Source organism: Lampetra planeri, chromosome 45 (assembly GCF_965212315.1).
Source record: "Lampetra planeri chromosome 45, kcLamPlan1.2.h2, whole genome shotgun sequence".
NCBI lineage: Eukaryota > Metazoa > Chordata > Hyperoartia > Petromyzontiformes > Petromyzontidae > Lampetra > Lampetra planeri.
Genome location: NC_136151.1, coordinates 6,642,381 through 6,665,160, shown reverse-complemented (window position 1 = coordinate 6,665,160; position 22,780 = coordinate 6,642,381). Strand labels below are relative to the sequence as shown.

Here is a 22,780-nt window from a genome sequence, read left to right as displayed (position 1 = left end):
CAATAATAAAAAATAAACTGCAGGATTAGACATGGAGAACTTTTATTTTCACGGCCAACAGCAATAGATCTTTTTATTAGAATGAAAAGAATTTAGTGCCCCATATATGGGAACGGGATTAAACGTAAAACGTCTTCACCTTACGGCCTATAATATACTGTCACCAATAACAGAATTTGCCATTGGAAGGTGAGAAAAAAATAGTGGATTTTGGTATACTTTTAATCACTTTTCAGTCAACTATTCTTAAAAAAACAGTTCAACACGGATACGAGTAGAAAGAGTTAGTAATACAGATTTAGTAAATATACACAAAACACTTGCAAGTGTTCTACACTTCATGGCAAACTTAAATTACATCATTATCAACATTTTGCCTTCTATTACTAATGATTGATTATAATTTGACATACATTGTATCACACAAATAAACTTTGATCAAAATCCTAAATTTTAAAGCAACTTATTATGCATAAAAATATTCAAGGAGTGCCCCACGGTTTTATGTTTTAGTTACAAATGTCCAAAAATATTCCGATCAGCTGGTGACGGCTGAAAGAAAATAATTTGTTACTTTTTAGTGCACTTTAAAATAAAATCGTTGTCTTTAAAAAAAATATTTTTAAGGAGTTTATCTTATTTTAAGTCAGTCTGGGCTGACTTCCTGACCACTTCTGGTGGGCATAATAGAGCGATCACTGTGGAGGGTTCCGTGTGGAGTGAGGCTGAGAGGGGGCCGCTCAGGGAGTAGAGTCTCCTCTGGTGCCTTCGTCTCTTGCAGAGTGGAGTCGTTGAGGAGACGCGAGTGGTGGAGGAGAAGAGGAGGGAGGCGGAGGCATTCGTGGGACGGATGAAGGCCACTCGCAAGGACGTGCAGGTACCACGCGTGGGCTCTGTGACCCCGTGACCTCCACCCTGCGTGGAGTCTGTGACTCCCTGTGAGGACAACTCCATAGATTCAAGTGAACTTTGCTTGTCTTGAGTCAATGTGTAGTAATTATGCAGGATATTTAATTATTATGGCTATAGTTGCTTGAAATGCAACTAAAAAATGCTAATTTACATAAAAACATTCATATATTGTGTGACTGCATAGCATTTCACAGGATAACTCGAATGACTTGCAATGGGTGAGATAAACTAAAAACTAAACTTTTTATTTTCCCAGCTAATGCCCACTGAGCGATTAGCACTTTTTTCAGAAGCGACCTGGCTACAAATGATAGCTCAATGAAGCGGCTTATCATCCATCATGTGAAAATGTATAGCAGCCAAATACTCTAAATGCATGTTGATTCTAAATGTGGAGGAAAAACCGGAAGACCCGGAGGGGATCAAGAGACATGCAAACTCCAAAAATACAGGCATCAGGGTTTGGATCGGGATCGAACCCACGACCTCCTGTTTACCAGGCAAGGTAGTTAACAGCTTGCCACTATAGCACCCTATAAAATAAAACGATATGGAGCAACACTTGTATTAAATAAAAAAAACAAGGAATTAACTAAACAAATAAAGATTTGGATAAAAATATGAAATCAGCAGTTAAATTTGACAAACACCAGATGCGACCTGAATATATATGCCTGATCAACTTAACACGTAGGCTTTCGCGACCAATGTTATTCATAATCAACGTTTTTGGGTTTAGATCGCGTTATTTATAAATGTGTCGTAACCCTCCACCACCCGACACGGCCAATCAGTAAAAAATGTGTCACGTTGACAAAAGACAAATAGTTCACTGCTTTAGCCCACCGGTGTGTTGTAAATGTTGTGGCTTCAACACACCGGTGGGCTAAAGCAGTGAACTATTTGTCTTTTGTCAACGTGACACATTTTTTACTGATTGGCCGTGTCGGGTGGTGGAGGGTTACGACACATTTATAAATAACGCGATCTAAACCCAAAAACGTTGATTATGAACCTGATCAACTTGTTGGATGAAAGTGTGCAAGTCGCAGATTAGAGGAAGTGTCACCAACCTTTTTGCAGCTTCTTCACTCGTCAAGATGGGCTCTGCTTCTGCCACAATGTGACCAGTCTGTTCAAGCTTATCAGAATCGCCTGTAACCAGAATGAGTGGCGACTCTTCATTAACAGCTCATCCAGGAGCATCAAAGCCGTGCTGCTCCAAGTACCCGTCTCTTCCCCTGGCTCACTCGGTGCACATCAAAGAGGATTACAACAGTATCAAGACCTTGCTGGACGCCTTGAAGTATGATGAGTAAGGCTGGGAGGTCATCGGAGACTTCAAAATGGTGGCATTCCTGATGCGTCTCCAAGGCGGTTTTACCAAGTTTCCCTGCTATCTTTGCCTTTGGGACAGCAAGGACACAAAGGTGCACTACCACAGGCGGGACTGGCCACAGCGGACCGAGTTCTCTGTGGGGAGGAACAACGTCCCGTTGGGAGGGGCCGCGGGGGATCCTGGAACACCCCGTAGCCCCCTCCCTCCAGGGCTATGGATCGTAACGGCTTTTCCCGCCGGTTCGAGATATTGGGCATTGTCCCCCATTGTGGATTAGTGCAGCCCATCCACAGCACTACACATGCATGTACGCGATCTGACGCTACATATCTACTTCCCGGCTCTCCACGTCTAAGCCCCTTCTCCTGATCTAAATACTCTCTACTCGTATGCTGATCTCTCTCACACTCATTACCTCTCTCCCAGAAAACAATAAAACACAATTATTAATGTCCACTGTCAATTTGTACACAACGTTCGTCACAACAGTGAATGCAGGAACCACTATGAAGCAAAAACAATGTATAAGTCATGCAGATTTAAAACCTGTTTTAATGCATTTAAGTTCGCATGAATGTATCATGTATTCGTGATTGAGTATCGGTGTCGTACATGTTAATGGTACGGATAATTACCTAATTGCGTCTACATTTTATGTCTTCAACGCTATTGCTATACGCTTGTTATTTTTGTTGTCACCTGCATAGATTTCCAATGTAACGCAAATGCTGCTGTGAAAGAGGGAACCAAGTCACCTGATGGTATTAATAATTGACACAAAATAACCATGTTATGGAGAATATTAATACAAACGGATAAGCAGACATTACATCTTCATATATCTGTCTCTACGTAAAAATGATGCATGTAAGAAACTTTACAAATCCCATCAGCCCCACTAACTGAGAGTACATGCATTAAGAAGTATTGATTCAGTACAGGAAACTGGAGAGGTTCATGCATCATATAATTAGGATCCATATCATGAAGATATGGTCATTGCGTATTATATTTGGCAGGTCACCAGCATTGATGCATGCGAGCCTGACTCTGCTAATGAGACACTCCATGTCAAAACAGGTCCAGAGTTTGCTTCTACTGAAGCAATTCTGCTAAAATTATGCATTACCAAATAGCCATGAGGCTGACAGATTGTGCACAACATACTTGTATTGTTTAGGTGGAAATACAGATCTATGAAGTAGGCGACTTGTGTGCTTATCGATTGTATTAATAGTTTGCAGATAATTATCAATCCACCTCTGGATGAAGGCTTCCCAACATCGTGTTAATCATTGAGGCTAGTGTGGCCATAATTAGTTGTGCTGGTCAATTCCCTCCTCATTAGGGTTGACAACTTCCCAGGTTTGACTTGCACAGCTTGGGAGTTGGATTCGGTGTTCAGGTGGTAGGAAGTGATTTGTAACAGAATGTGGTCGTATTGGGTTGCTCTTCATTATGCCATACTGCACGGTTTAGATAAACCAGGGCCGACTTTTAAATATGCCTTGGTTTAGTTTGTGGACCTACCTCCCGTCTCCCATCTGGTAATAGGGCCCTAAAAAAAAGTGAATTGATAAAATCCATCACACGCCCCTTGCAGGATTCCATGGCTCAGACCAAGGTTCGCATCACAGGTGAGTTCACCCGCATGAGGGAGACGCTGGATGAGGACGAGAGGGCAGCTCTGGACCGCGTGGACGCGAAGGGGTGCGAGCTGCTGTCCCGGATCGAGGAGAACATCGCTCATTACGAGCGCGAGATCAGCGAGCTCCAGGCAGCAGCTACGCGCCTGCGCGCTCTGCAGGAGGAAAGGGACTCGCTCACGTTCCTGCAGGTAGAGCGCTCACGGAGCCTGAGTGAGTGTCCCAGTTTGACAGAGCCCTCGGCAGGAGAGAGACACCTGGCTAAAGGGTTCACGTATATTAACATATCTGTGTGTGTTCAACCACGGTTTCTGAGCACAGGCCCCAAGGATTGGAGCATAAAGTGACTGGATACTGACAGCTTCGATAGTACAGCAAATAAAAACGAACACACGGTTATAGGAACCTGGGAATAGAGACCAAGCAAGGAAATTTCATGGACGTTTTGTGTGAGGAAAGGAGAAAGAGAAATGTGTCCTACAATACGGTGGTTAACCATTTCCCATTCTCAGACGTCTGCAAGTTGCAGCGTGACTCCCGTTCACCGTTGAATATTCGAACACGCTAGCAGTTAGCATAACATTTATTCAGAGAGGCATAGCGCCTTTGTTTTTAAATACATTGTAGTCACTGCAGAGAATGGTAGCGACACGACCGCACTCTGCGATAGTGGGGGCCAAACTGTGCCAAACGCCCTCCTGCATTGAAATTGTGGGAGCCTTGGTGCTGATAAAGTTAAATTATTTTAGTTATGATGACATACACCTACGTACACGTTCGGAATCGGAAGAAAAACCTGCTATCAATACACTTACAGTATATGTACTGATACCAAAGGAAGTGACTAACCCACAAAGACAGAGTCTGTGTGCACCTTCAAACATTAACACATTTTGATTTTCATCAAATTGTTTATTTTCCAAGGTATCTTTCATTTCCCTCGCCATTTCCTTCTTTTGGTCACCCTCCCATGAATGCTCTTGCCCTGGCTCATATTCTCATCGTGGTTTACATAAATACAATAATACACTGTCTATCTATGGTTAAAATTATTATAGATTATTGATCAATCTGTGTCCCTTTTTTTTCTTCCACAGGGTCATATGAAGAAGACAGAGAGGTACCTTAGCGCACGAACACAGGCTGAAGCTGGGTTTACTCACTGTGTGAATGCTTCAATAGGAGAGGGGTTTTTGAAAGCGAGGATTTGAAGAAGTCAGTAAAGAATCGGCGAGTGTTGCTGTTTCTATCCCCATGTCTATCTCCCTCTCGTACTAGATCTTTGTGTGTCTCCTGTGTCCATGTCTTTGTCTCTACTTCTATTGGTCTCTACGGCTGTATATCTAAGTTGTACCCTTTGGTAGCACAGTCCATTGTATAAGAGTCAAAGGGGGGGTATTATTGCAGTTTAGCAACACTGTGGCTGAGCACAAGTGTTTCCGTGTCTTCTCCCTGTCTCCCCTCGTCTGTGTATAGATTGTATTGTGTGCTTCAAACGCATCCATCTTCCTGTGTCCATAGTTGTGCAATATTCCTTAAGCACCCTGTACTCGTTCCCTGCAACGTTGACGTTTTTGTTTCGTTGTTGCCGTGCTCACGCACCATGAATCTCCTTTGTACGATAGCCGGGCAACTGGCTAAATCGGGACCAACCGTGTTACAAATCAAAATAAACTTAAACATTACCTGGCCCACCTCCTGCAAGATTCTGCCTAAAGTGATGTTATTCCACTCATCTTCCCTGTGCTGTAGAAGTGCTGCTTTACTTGTTGTCTACGTGTTTAGACGCGCACGTGTGAAGTCCTCTCTCACTCTCTCCCCCATGTGTTCAGGACCGAGCGCTCCCCACCACCCAATCTTCCGAGTGACTTGACTGTGGGTGACGTGACCTTGCTGAGTAGAGTCATTGAGAAGCTCAAGCTCTCTACTCTGTGTGAGTTCACATTCAAATGGCCAAGACACATATGTACATATGTTGAACTTATTTTCCACTGTACGTAGTCAACCGTGCTAATTAGAGGTCATACACGGACATATGGAAGGAGACAACAACAACCGCCATTTGCCACAATGTGGCGGTTATGTCACCACGGCGCTTGTGCCATGCTATGTGCATGTTAAGGCTACATAAAGTGTCGAATGCCCGCTGACAGGTCATGGGCGAGACCCAGGTGCCATGGGTCAACTGACTGATATCACTGGCCGATGCACTACCTGTGCCCCCTACAGTGACAAGGAGACAGAGCAAAGGATAGACACACACATACAAATAAATGCAGGAAGATTTAAAGGACATCATATTTGTTTTTGCTAGTGACAGATGGTATCCTATTCATTGTCATCATTCCCCAATGAGTTCATCAAACCTATCGCAGTGTAAAGGGGAGGCCTGTGCTGTAGAAACAGCCACGTCCAGATAGCAGGGCCCTGGGTTTAATCCCCTAATTATAACTTCTACCCAGGATAGCCAATGTCCTCAAGTGTGGTGAGTATAGCCTTAGCTTAGTCTCCAATGACTGAACAACACATCCAACCCTCACAACTCATGGCACTCAATTCACTCTCAACCAGGGGTGAGGGCATCGATATCAGTGGTGGAGGTATAGTGGAGCTCAATAACGTAGACAACTCAGCTTCTGTCGCACGGGAGTAATGACATCATCGAATTGTTCATTATCATTCATGATCTACCCACTGCTGGATGAATGCCTCTACGGGTCGTGATGTAGTTACTCCTTAACTAATTTTATATTTGTAGAGTGCCTTTTAGCTTAATGCGCTCACATCATCGCACCATATCTCGGGCGAGCACTCACCATTGGCTGCCGCTCCATCATTAGTGTCGACCACCAGACTCCGTCCATTATGACGATGTGTCCCGCCTGAGCACTCCTCACCATCATCATCACGATCCATGGGCAGAGAGCCCGTAGTCGGTGTCCACTGCATATTCCGTAATTTGTTTCCACTTTCCTCTGTCTTGTGCCAATATTCTCAAGTAGTGCCACATCTTTCTGGCACCAATCTCTTTTCTCATTCTGTGTTATGTCTTCCTCTATGAGTCTCTATGAATCCCTATTGATCTCTACCGAGTCTCAAGGAGTATCGATAGCTCTCCATACATCTCTGGATCTGTGAGTCTCCCGAAGTAGGTGTCCACTGCATATTTCGTAATTTGTTTCCACTTTCCTCTTGTTATCAGTAGTGCCAATATGCTCAAGTAGTGACCACATCTTTCGGGCACTAATCTTTTGTGATGTCGGCATCAAGCCATTCTCTAGCGCCCCTACTTTTTTTTTACTTACCAAATGGTTTGGTGATGCTGGCGCTGCGTCGGCATTGGTGCACAATCACAAATAACAAAACATCTCAACAGATTAATCAGAGCACACGCATTTATACACGTTCACTACTATTTTTTTACTTTTAAGGTAATCTTATTGATGAATGCAAGTTTTTTTACGTAGTTTTCTTAGTAGCTTATATTATACTATCTAATTTGCATGTGTTCCCTATTGCACGGGCTCCTGTTTCTGTCTGTCAGTTATATTACAAGTGTGTACTTCTCTATCCTTATTTGCGCACTTTTCAGCTTTTGTTAAATGTCATTTGTATGTGTTGTGTGGTGTATGAAGACTCGGGAGGCAGAATTGCTAGTAAGGGCTTACGCCAGTTTATTAACACAAGGGGTTAACACTACACACCAGAGGTAGGTGTCCCTACACTCGGCCCTTCACGCGGACCTCTGGCTCTATCTGCTGCTAGCCTTGGCTATCTCTTGGCTCTCTCACTCGAGTTGGGACGGGGGCTCAACCAACACTGCCCGACCGAGGAGAGCAGCACTCCACATAAACCTAGCCGGCTCTTGCAGACTTCTCTCAGCTCTACCCCTGGCTATCTCTTCAGACACTCTCCATCCCGGGCTCCAACAACGACCCCGCTTTCCTCACCCGATCCCCCTTGAGTACCCCGAGGTGACATGACATCATCGCGCCTCACCGCGCGCATGACGTCACGTCTCCATACTACTCCTCTACATATGTATGCATGTTGAACTTATTTTGCACCGTACGTAGCCAACCGTGCTAATCTATGAGTCTCTGCCGGTCTATATGCGGCTGGGTGTCTGTCAGTCACTATGTATGTGTGTGTATATATGTTGAAATTCTTTTGCAAAATACTGAGCCAACTGTGCTTATCGGAAGATTTGTCAGAATTTGTCGGTGTTCATGGATCTGAACAATTTAACACAATAGGTGCCACTGCACTGATTGAAAACTTTCCCTGATTGGAAACACGCTTTGCTGCTTGTCATTTTCAAGTTGAGATGTCCAATAGCACTCCCACCTGCTCTCCCCCACACTTGCTCATTACACGAGAAATTGATAAGGGATGAGAGCCTTCTTCTTGGTTCTTTCGGTAAAGTCACGTAGAAGGGAAGTAATAAAATAATAAAAATAAAACATAATAAAATAATTCTCACGACGTTTCGGCCACAACGCAAGCAGCCGTCCTCAGGTGAAAACCAGGTCTGTCGAGGCGACAGCATCTGAATGAAACAGCACATGAGCTTGGAGCATATATATAAGCTGGGCGCCTTGACAAAGGAATTTGCATATCAAGAGGAATGTAGCATATTTATGGGAAATGCAGGAATGTGATTAGTACTACATATGCCTGTGCATTATGCAGGACGAGCAGCATCAAAGGGAGGGGATATGGGAAATGCAGGTATGTGAATAGTACTTATTATGCCCGTGCATTATGCAGGATTAGCAGCATCAAAGGGAGGGGATAGGGGTAGCATTAATAAAGGGAAGGAGTGTTAATAGTATGTAGCTGCAGTAACTAAAACCAACACGTAAACAACTAAAGTATAAACTACATAGTATAATCAGTATACTAACTATACTCTACAATAAGCTGAGTTACTAACAGTAAGTAATACATTACAATTCTACGTCGTAAAAATTATATAATATGCTTCCATCGAAACTTTATTCTCTTACATCACACGAGTCTACACCGTACTATATACTGCCATAGACAAACCCAACATTAAATTATATACTGTATTGCTATAAACCACCCTATACCTTATACTTTTTAATATAACACTATGTATTATTCTACCCACCCTAATGTGTATCACACTGCTATATATTCACTATACAATTACGATACTATATATTACTTTGTACATTGTATTAAGCATATAAATGTTATACTATTTGTTATTATACACTGTACCATTGACCGTCGTGTCCATGGGTGAGTAGTGGGAGGAAACTTGCAGCGGAGCAAACAATCCATTCCCTGAGAGCCTCTCAGTAAAAATCGTGAACATTCTGATTCATTTTAAAATGATGAATAAGGAATGGGCGAAGTGTCCATTCCAATGTAACAGATGAGTCCATTCGTAGCTTATCTTGAGGCTGGGAGATCCAGACTCAAGACACCTTAAAGATTATTGGGGTTTATTGTTAATGCCTGAAACTCTCTCAGAATCAAAGGCACCTATAGGATTCTGTGTTAATATTAAGATGTTTATCATCACGACACTATCACACACACAGTGTACATCACTACACTATCACACACACACACACACACGAGTGCACATCACTACTATCACACACACGAGTGTACATCACTACATTATCACACACACGAGTGTACATCATTACACTATCACACACATACACACGAGTGTACATCAATACACTATCATACACACGAGTGAACATCACTACACTATCACACACACACACACGCGAGTGTACATCATTACACTATCACACACATACACACGAGTGTACATCACTACACTATCACACACACACACACGAGTGTACATCACTACACTATCACACACACACACGAGTGTACATCACTACACTATCACACACACACACGAGTGTACATCACTACACCATCACACACACACACACACGAGTGTACATCACTACCCTATCACACACACACGAGTGTACATCACTACACTATCACACACACACACACACACGAGTGTACATCACTACACCATCTCACACACACACAAGTGTACATCACTGCACTATCACACACACGAGTGAACATCACTACACTATCACACACACACACGCGAGTGTACATCACCACACTATCACACACACCACACGAGTGTACATCACTACACTAACACACACACACACGAGTGTACATCACTACACAATCACACACACACACACGCGTGTACATCACTACACTATCACACACACACGAGTGTACATCACTACACTATCACACACACACACGAGTGTACATCACTACACTATCACACACACACACGAGTGTACATCACTACACTATCACACACACACCAGTGTACATCACTACACTATCACACACACACACGAGTGTACATCACTACACTATCACACACACACGAGTGTACATCACTACACTATCACACACACACACGAGTGTACATCACTACACTATCACACACACACACGAGTGTGCATCACTACACTGTCACACACACGAGTGTACATCACTACACTATCACACACACACGAGTGTCCATCACTACACTATCACACACACATGAGTGTCCATCACTACACTATCACACACACGAGTGTACATCACTACACTATCACACACACACGAGTGTACATCACTACACTATCACACACACACGAGTGTACATCACTACACTGTCACACACACACACACACACGAGTGTACATCACTACACTATCACACACACACGAGTGTCCATCACTACACTATCACACACACATGAGTGTCCATCACTACACTATCACACACACACGAGTGTACATCACTACACTGTCACACACACACACACACACGAGTGTACATCACTACACTATCACACACACACACGAGTGTACATCACTACACTATCACACACAGTGTACATCACTACACTATCACACACACACACGAGTGTACATCACTACACTGTCACACACACACGAGTGTACATCACTACACTATCACACATACACACGAGTGTACATCACTACACTATCACACACACACACACGAGTGTACATCACTACACTATCACACACACACACGAGTGTACATCACTACACTATCACACACACACACGAGTGTACATCACTACACCATCACGACTGTACATCACTACACTATCACACACAGAGTGTACATCACTACACTATCACACACACACACACACACGAGTGTACATCACTACACTATCACACACACACACACACACGAGTGTACATCACTACACTATCACACACACACACACACGAGTGTACATCACTACACTATCACACACATACGAGTGTACATCACTACACTATCACACACACACACACACACGAGTGTACATCACTACACTATCACACACACACAAACGAGTGTACATCACTATACTATCACACACACGAGTGTACATCACTACACTATCACACACACGAGTTTACATCACTACACTATCACACACACAAACGAGTGTACATCACTACACTATCACACACACACGAGTGTACATCACTACACTATCACACACACACACACACGAGTGTACATCACTACACTATCACACACACACACGAGTGTACATCACTACACTATCACACACACACGAGTGTACATCACTACACTATCACACACACACGAGTGTACATCACTACACAATCACACACACACACACACACACACGAGTGTACATCACTACACTATGACACACACACACGAGTGTACATCACTACACTATCACACACACACACGAGTGTACATCACTACACTATCACACACACACACGAGTGTACATCACTACACTATCACACACACACGAGTGTACATCACCACACTATCACACACACGAGTGTACATCACTACACTATCACACACACACGAGTGTACATCACTACACTATCACACACACAGTGTACATCACTACACTATCACACACACACACAAGTGTACATCACTACACTATCACACACACACACACAAGTTTACATCACTACACTATCACACACACACACGAGTGTACATCACTACACTATCACACACACGAGTGTACATCACTACACTATCACACACACACAGGAGTGTACATCACTACACTATCACACACACACACGAGTGTACATCACTACACTATCACACACACACACACGAGTGTACATCACCACACTATCACACACACACACACACGAGTGTACATCACTACACTATCTCACACACACACGAATGTACATCACTACACTATCACACACACACACGAGTGTACATCACTACACTATCACACACACACACGAGTGTACATCACTACACTATCACACACACACACACACGAGTGTACATCACTACACTATTACACACACACGAGTGTACATCAATACACTAACACACACACGAGTGTACATCACTACACTATCACACACACACGAGTGTACATCACTACACTATCACACACACACACACACGAGTGTACATCACCACACTATCACACACACCACACGAGTGTACATCACTACACTAACACACACACACACGAGTGTACATCACTACACAATCACACACACACACACGCGTGTACATCACTACACTATCACACACACACGAGTGTACATCACTACACTATCACACACACACACGAGTGTACATCACTACACTATCACACACACACACGAGTGTACATCACTACACTATCACACACACACCAGTGTACATCACTACACTATCACACACACACACGAGTGTACATCACTACACTATCACACACACACGAGTGTATATCACTACACTATCACACACACACACGAGTGTACATCACTACACTATCACACACACACACGAGTGTGCATCACTACACTGTCACACACACGAGTGTACATCACTACACTGTCACACACACACACGAGTGTACATCACTACACTATCACACACACACGAGTGTCCATCACTAAACTATCACACACACATGAGTGTCCATCACTACACTATCACACACACGAGTGTACATCACTACACTATCACACACACACGAGTGTCCATCACTACACTATCACACACACATGAGTGTCCATCACTACACTATCACACACACGAGTGTACATCACTACACTATCACACACACACGAGTGTACATCACTACACTATCACACACACACGAGTGTACATCACTACACTGTCACACACACACACACACACGAGTGTACATCACTACACTATCACACACACACGAGTGTCCATCACTACACTATCACACACACATGAGTGTCCATCACTACACTATCACACACACACGAGTGTACATCACTACACTGTCACACACACACACACACGAGTGTACATCACTACACTATCACACACACACACGAGTGTACATCACTACACTATCACACACAGTGTACATCACTACACTATCACACACACACACGAGTGTACATCACTACACTGTCACACACACACACGAGTGTACATCACTACACTATCACACATACACACGAGTGTACATCACTACACTATCACACACACACACACGAGTGTACATCACTACACTATCACACACACACACGAGTGTACATCACTACACTATCACACACACACACGAGTGTACATCACTACACCATCACGACTGTACATCACTACACTATCACACACAGAGTGTACATCACTACACTATCACACACACACACACACGAGTGTACATCACTACACTATCACACACACACACACACACACGAGTGTACATCACTACACTATCACACACACACACACACGAGTGTACATCACTACACTATCACACACACACGAGTGTACATCACTACACTATCACACACACACACACATGAGTGTACATCACTACACTATCACACACACACAAACGAGTGTACATCACTATACTATCACACACACGAGTGTACATCACTACACTATCACACACACGAGTTTACATCACTACACTATCACACACACAAACGAGTGTACATCACTACACTATCACACACACACGAGTGTACATCACTACACTATCACACACACACACACGAGTGTACATCACTACACTATCACACACACACGAGTGTACATCACTACACTATCACACACACACGAGTGTACATCACTACACTATCACACACACACGAGTGTACATCACTACACAATCACACACACACACACACACACGAGTGTACATCACTACACTATGACACACACACACGAGTGTACATCACTACACTATCACACACACACACGAGTGTACATCACTACACTATCACACACACACACGAGTGTACATCACTACACTATCACACACACACGAGTGTACATCACCACACTATCACACACACGAGTGTACATCACTACACTATCACACACACACGAGTGTACATCACTACACTATCACACACACAGTGTACATCACTACACTATCACACACACACAAGTGTACATCACTACACTATCACACACACACACACAAGTTTACATCACTACACTATCACACACACACACGAGTGTACATCACTACACTATCACACACACGAGTGTACATCACTACACTATCACACACACACAGGAGTGTACATCACTACACTATCACACACACACACGAGTGTACATCACTACACTATCACACACACACACACGAGTGTACATCACCACACTATCACACACACACACACACGAGTGTACATCACTACACTATCTCACACACACACGAATGTACATCACTACACTATCACACACACACACGAGTGTACATCACTACACTATCACACACACACACGAGTGTACATCACTACACTATCACACACACACACACACGAGTGTACATCACTACACTATTACACACACACGAGTGTACATCAATACACTAACACACACACGAGTGTACATCACTACACTATCACACACACACGAGTGTACATCACTACACTATCACACACACACGAGTGTACATCACTACACTATCACACACACACACGAGTGTACATCACTACACTATCACACACACACAGTGTACATCACTACACTATCACACACACACACACAGTGTACATCACTACACTATCACACACACACACACGAGTGTACATCACTACACCATCACACACACACGAGTGTACATCACTACACTATCACACACACACACGAGTGTACATCACTACACTATCACACACACGAGTGTACATCACTACACTATCACACACACGAGTGTACATCACTACACTATCACACACACGAGTGTACATCACTACACTATCACACACACACGAGTGTACATCACCACACTATCACACACACACGAGTGTACATCACTACACTATCACACACACACACGAGTGTACATCACTAAACTATCACACACACACACGAGTGTACATCACTACACTATCACACACACACACACACGAGTGTACATCACTACACTATCACACACACACAGTGTACATCACTACACTATCACACACACACGAGTGTACATCACTACACTATCACACACACACGAGTGTACATCACTACACCATCACACAGACACACGAGTGTACGTCACTACATTATCACACACACACGAGTGTACATCACTACACTATCACACACACACGAGTGTACATCACTACACTATCACACACACACGAGTGTACATCACTACATTATCACACACACACGAGTGTACATCACTACACTATCACACACACACACACGAGTGTACATCACCACACTATCACACACACACGAGTGTACATCACTACACTATCACACACACACACGAGTGTACATCACCACACTATCACACACACACAGTGTACATCACTACACTATCACACACACACGAGTGTGCATCACTACACTATCACACACACACACAGTGTACATCACTACACTATCACACACACACACGAGTTTACATCACTACACTATCACACACACACACGAGTTTACATCACTACACTATCACACACACACGAGTGTACATCACTACACTATCACACACACACGAGTGTACATCACTACACTATCACACACACACGAGTGTACATCACTACACTATCACACACACCGAGTGTACATCACCACACTATCACACACACACGAGTGTACATCACTACACTATGACACACACACACACACACGTGTACATTACTACACTATCACACACTCACAGTATACATCACTACACCATCACACACACACGAGTGTACATCACTACACTATCACACACACACGAGTGTACATCACTACACTATCACACACACACACGAGTGTACATCACTACACTATCACACACACACACGAGTGTACATCACTACACTATCACACACACACACGAGTGTACATCACTACACTATCACACACACACACACGAGTGTACATCACTACACTATCACACACACACACGAGTGTACATCACTACACTATCACACACACACACACGAGTGTACATCACTACACTATCACACACACACACACGAGTGTACATCACTACACTATCACACACACACGAGTGTACATCACTACACTATCACACACACACACGAGTGTACATCACTACACTCACACACACACGAGTGTACATCACTACACTATCACACACACACACACACACGAGTGTACATCACTACACTATCACACACACACACGAGTGTACATCATTACACTATCACACACACACAGTGTACATCACCACACTATCACACACACACGAGTGTACATCACTACACTCACACACACACGAGTGTACATCACTACACTATCACACACACACGAGTGTGCATCACTACACTATCACACACACACGAGTGTGCATCACTACACTATCACACACACACACGAGTGTACATCACTACACTATCACACACACACACGAGTGTACATCACTACACTATCACACACACACGAGTGTACATCACTACACTATCACACACACACACGAGTGTACATCACTACACTATCACACACACAGTGTACATCACTACACTATCACACACACGAGTGTACATCACTACACTGTCACACACACGAGTGTACATCACTACACTGTCACACACACGAGTGTACATCACTACACTATCACACACACAGTGTACATCACTACACTATCACACACACCAGTGTACATCACTACACTATCACACACACGAGTGTACATCACTACACTGTCACACACACGAGTGTACATCACTACACTGTCACACACACGAGTGTACATCACTACACTGTCACACACACGAGTGTACATCACTACACCATCACACACACACACACACGAGTGTACATCACTACACTATCACACACACACGAGTGTACATCACTACACTGTCACACACACGAGTGTACATCACTACACTATCACACATGAGTGTACATCACTACACTATCACACACACACACGAGTGTACATCACTACACTATCACACACACAGTGTACATCACTACACTATCACACACACACGAGTGTACATCACTACACTATCACACACACACGAGTGTACATCACTACACTATCACACACACGAGTGTACATCACTACACTATCACACACACACGAGTGTACATCACTACACTATCACACACACACGAGTGTACATCACTACACTGTCACACACACGAGTGTACATCACTACACTATCACACACACACGAGTGTACATCACTACACTATCACACACACACGAGTGTACATCACTACACTGTCACACACATGAGTGTACATCACTACACTATCACACACACACGAGTGTACATCACTACACTATCACACACACACGAGTGTACATCACTACACTATCACACCCACCTCGTGTGCCGTGTCGGCCTTCACAGGTGCTCACCAACACCACTTGCCCCTACAGTCTGTGAAAGGTGACACACGGGAGATGTTTGTGTTTGTTGTACACACACAGAGAGACGCTGCGGCGGTGTTGATATCCACGCTGCTGCTGCTGTGATTCACTGCCTCCCACGGACACTCCCGCACAGTGGGGCTGAACGATGAATCGATTTCAAATCGAAGTCGCAATTTGAAACAATGCGATTAGCAAATCGCAAAGGCTGCGATTTTTTAAAAGTCCTATTACTTTCTTATTGGAATGTTTTATTTTTTATTATTAGAACTTTATTGTTTTAACTTAACAATTAATTGTAGATTTGAAGCTTTCGTGACTGCAAGGATTCATACTCTTAGGGTTTTTTCGGTAAAGTCGCGTAGGTAAAAAAAATAATAATAAATGAAAATAACTCAATTAAATCACGACGTTTCGGAGGCAACACAAGTCTCCGTCTTCAGGTGGGACCGTCACAGCTAAATTTACTGTATCACTTTATTTTATTATTATTATTTTACCTACGTGACTTTACCGAAAAAACTTAACCATTGTTCTATGTTTTAATCGTTCTATTTCAATTAAACGTTTTAACAAATACATGTTGGAAGCAATTAATATATATTAAGTTTTCAGCCTTGCATTAGAATATATAGAGCAGTTCACATTTTGATGGTATCATCACATGTTTTACATCTATTACACAGTGAATATTGAACTGAAGCTCGACTTTAAAAAATGTCGATGACGGGGCAGACAAACGCACCGCTGTACTGTACTTCTGTGCTCTCGCCAGCCGCGCCGCCTTCCTTCGCCAACGCGCGGTGACCGGCGTGGTGAAGTATGGTCAAATATCCCCCGCGACCCGCACGGCGTAGGGAGGGCCCTCATCCAGCAGTCGATTAACAAAGTGCGCGTTACATGTCATCACACCGATAGCTACGCATTACAACGTTGTATAACAATGCTCATTATGAATTGCTCTATTGCAGTGTACGTGCGTGTTAGTGCACGAGTGCTGTTGTTATAGTTGTGCTGTTGTTACACGTCTACTGTGATTATCGTTACTGCAGACGGACGCTCACCGACTGTGGACCCAAACTCAGCCAACAACGTCCTCCAGATTTCCTCGGACCTCAGGACGGTGACGTGGACCACTGTTTCCCAGGGTCGCCCCGATCACCCACACCGCTTTAATGGCTTGCCACAAGCCCTGTGCTCCGAGCGCTTCTCGTCGGGTCAGCACTACTGGGAGGTGGACCTGGGGGTTGTGGCGAGGTTCTGTCAGATTGGAGTCGCGTACGGGACGATCGCACGGAAAGGGAGTGGTAACAAGTGCAAGCTGGGACAGAACGACTCATCCTGGGTTTTATATAAAAATAACAACAGCTGCTCAGTGTGGCATGGTGGTGTACGGACCTCAGTGCCGGTGAGGGATCCTCCCCGGAGAGTCGGGTGACCTGCACTGGGAGGCGGGGCTGCTGTCGTTTTACCGCGCCGACTCCATGGAGCTGCTGCACTCCGTCCACCACTCGTTTAGTCAACCGCTCTACCCCGCACTGTATGTGGGTGGTGTTGGTAACTCAGTGAGGATTCTGGATCTGAGTCGTGTGTCCTGAGAGCACGGAGTGTGAGCAGCGCAGAGAAACGGGCACAACGCACAGACTCACGCACACAAAGACACAGATCCCTCGTGCAGCCTTCACAGGCTGTTGGGGCAAGTGCTGTCAGCGAGCACCTATGGGGCCGTCCATAAATGACGTCACGTACCTGGGGGGGGGGGGGGTTAGACATTTGTGACGATGGGGGGGGGGGTTGAGAAATGTGACGTCACGTCAAAATGCGCAACTAAAATATAGACAACACGTTCTACTTAATTAGACTTTTTGATGAATGTTTTCTCCTACAACATCAGAGTGCAGCGCCACATTAAATATGCACTACAATGACAATAGTTTAAAGCTATCTGAGGCATGTTTTATTTTCTTGGGGTGGTGGGGGCAGAGCTTTGTGACGTCATATTTGAGGGGGGGCTCTGACTTTTTGTAACGCCGTGTGACGAAGTGGGGGGGGGGGTCAAAAATCGCGTGACGTCATTTATGGACGGCCCCTATGAAGGCCGGCACAACACACTAGGGGGTGGTTGGGCAACACCACGCCCGGCCGCCTTTGTCTCCCCAGTGGTGATGTTTACACACCGTACCAGGAACTCATTTGAGGCTGAGTCGACCTAGGGGAGGATCATGACCGGTTTACCAACACCATTAAAAGCGATTATATGAATCGGTCTTGGGTCTCCCCTAGGTCGACTCAGCCTCAAATGACTACCTGGTGCGATGAGTAAACATTACCCCTGGGAATACAAAGGCGGGTCACTCCCAGGATGGCCTTCATAGGTGAAACTCACTAACAGCACTTAACTCAAAAGTATTTGAAAGCTATGCGGGGGATCTTTGTCTTCGGGTAAGTGGGTTGGTGTGTATTCCTTTGTATGTCTTTGTTACTGTGTCTTTGTTACTGTGTCTTTGCGCATCTTTGTCTTTGTGTGTCTTTGTTATTGTTTGTGTCTTTGTTACTGTGTCTGTGCGTGTCTTTGTGTATTTCTGGGCGTGGTGCTGCCTACCCACTCCCTCGTGTGTCACAGTACCGGTCTTCATAGTTGCTACTCGCTACTAACAGCACTTGCCCCAACAGTCTGTTAAGGCTACACGGGGTATCTTTGTCTTTAGTGTATAGAGGGGCATGTGCGTAGTGTGGGGTGGAGCGGTGGTGCAGTGGTTAGCGCACTGGTGGGGGAGGGCGGGGGGAGCCAAGCTTCTCTCTGACGTCATCGTCCCTCGCACCGCGCGCCGCGTGGCGCTCAACGCCGAGAGGGCGGAGCTCCACCGCGGGCGTGCTGGGAACACGCGTCACGTGACGCTACGGGGTGACGCGCGCCGTCCCCCTCGCGGTCGCTCGCTCGTTGGGTGATAAACCCGGGGTGGGAATGGGATGGCATCACTAGGGGGGGACTACTCGTGGTGTCTGCTGAGCGTCGCTGGGTTAAAACATTTTTGTTATTACCAGGTGTCAAATGACCCCCCTCCTCCCCCCCCCACCCAAACTAGTTTTATTTTACAGGGCATAGAGAGAGAGAAGCCATTTAACACATAGTAGTAGTAGGAGGGCTTTCGCCACCAATATTATTCGTAAAGGTTTGTTTTGATTAATATTTTAATTATCTGCTCTCAGACTTGGACCTGAAGCCACAACCTTCTATTCATGGGATAACGCTTCTGCTGACAACAATGGGAACTGTGTTTTGACTTTGAAGTGGGTTAAAGTTATTAAGCGCCTGATATATATCTAGAGTGAGGATCTACCTTACAATACGACACGCCTAATATTGTCTCAACACTTATTAATAACACAAAGACACTGTGTGTTATTACAGGGATAGAGACAATGCAAACTCCAAATTTCCAGCAACCAATAACCTCCTGCATACCAGGCGAGGGAGTTAACATCTCCTATCCACAACGGCGTCCCTCCTTAACGTGAGACACCAATCCGGTGTGAACCCAACCTCGAGTCGCAAGCTGTTTAGCATCGCTTAGATGATTTGAGACACATTGATTATATTGTACCAGTTGAAATAATTGTGTAAACGCTAATCGCATTATGCTTTGGGCTGTGTGTGAGATTTCTATTTTCTTCATTGCTGGCATGGGTTTGACTTGTTTTGCAATTTTTTCATTTTTGTGACCCAGATAACTCTTGTTAATGAAACTTATCCTGATCTCCTGAGTGCTCACCTCGTTGAACTCAAATTTAACTCGAATCGATCATCATCAGCAGAAATAGCATCAGCAGAAATAGCATCAGCAGCAGAATTAATAACAGCAGGAGCAACAGCATTAGCAGTGGTAGCGCCATCGTTAGCATCATGATCAGTATCAGAAGTAGGGCTATAATCAATAATAATACAATCATCAGCAATAACAGAATAATCAATAACATAAGCAGCAGCATTATCGCTAGCATCATCAATATCAGGAGTAGGACCAGCAGCATTAATAATATAATCAGTAGTAGAAGTAACAGAATCATCAGTAGCAGCAGAAGCAGCAGCATCATCATTCTTGCAACCGACACTCATCCTGGTATTTTGAGTTCTCACCTGGTTAAACAAATCGACTTTAACACGTAGGCTTTCGCGACAAATATTATCCATAATAAAGGTTTATTGGGTTAGATCGCATAAATATAAATAGACTTGATTGTGTTCTGGGTTACCTGTGAATTGGAATCACATTGTATTGTGGGTCAAGGGTCCAAATATTCTGGGTGAATTAATAATAAAATCTGAAAATCTTTATTCAAGATTGTCATCCAGGTGTAATAAAGGACTTCAACACGCACTGCTTGGTCTCCGTCACTCTTTATTCGGGTCAACACCTGCACCCCGCTGGTCCCGACACCGGACCAGCTGCTCTTCGTGCGCGCCCCGCACGCGCTCTCTCGTCAGTCCTTCACGCTCCCCCGCTCCGCACACCGCTGGCCGACGGTGTGCTGAAGCTCCTGCAGCCACGTGGCTGATGGCGCGGATTCCCTCCGGTCACCCAACGTGGTCCAGCTTCTTAACTCTACCAACTCACCCGGAGCCCTTCCGGGCTCCCACCTATATCCCCTTCACCACGTGATCCTGTCTCCTCCCTCTCACCACGCCCTTCCGAACCTTCCAGATCTGGCCTCCCCATAGCGCCCTGCTGGCTCCGCCCCTAGGTTCCGCCCCCACTCACCTCGCTTCCGATTGGACCCGAGGTGAGTGGTGGACCTTCACATATGCCCCCATAATGGCTCCACCCCCCAATACCCCGGGCCGTTTGATTGGCCCAGAGGCCAGCAGCGAACCCCGCTTACGCTCGCATTACACAGGTGTAATAAAACAGGTCGACGACAAGCGACTGTGTCTCCGTCTGTTTATTTCTTCGTTATCTGAACAGCTCGCATTCCGCTCTCTCGGACGTTCCGCGTAGCATCGCGCGAGCTGGCGCCCCGCTTCTCCGCTCCCGTGCA

The 22,780-nt window shown here is 44.7% G+C and overlaps 1 protein-coding gene and 1 long non-coding RNA gene across 2 annotated transcripts in view; one reads left to right on the top strand and one right to left on the bottom strand.

Annotated features, from left to right (window-relative positions):
• The window catches only part of LOC144733077 (E3 ubiquitin-protein ligase TRIM11-like), a 35,022-nt gene extending 15,526 nt beyond the window's left edge, over positions 1 to 19,496 (top strand). The window contains exons 2-6 of the mRNA XM_078614816.1: positions 782 to 877; positions 3,855 to 4,088; positions 4,995 to 5,017; positions 5,730 to 5,830; positions 18,796 to 19,496. Of these exons, the coding sequence (XP_078470942.1) occupies positions 782 to 877; positions 3,855 to 4,088; positions 4,995 to 5,017; positions 5,730 to 5,830; positions 18,796 to 19,181 (840 nt within the window). The 3' untranslated portion in view covers positions 19,182 to 19,496. The remainder of the gene's footprint in view (positions 1 to 781; positions 878 to 3,854; positions 4,089 to 4,994; positions 5,018 to 5,729; positions 5,831 to 18,795) is intronic.
• On the bottom strand, positions 6,404 to 17,842 carry LOC144733089 (uncharacterized). The gene is made up of 2 exons (XR_013588307.1): positions 17,698 to 17,842; positions 6,404 to 6,840 (listed from the first exon to the last, which is right to left on the bottom strand). It is a non-coding gene; the product is annotated as an uncharacterized LOC144733089 (long non-coding RNA).
• Positions 19,497 to 22,780: the final 3,284 nt, after the last annotated feature.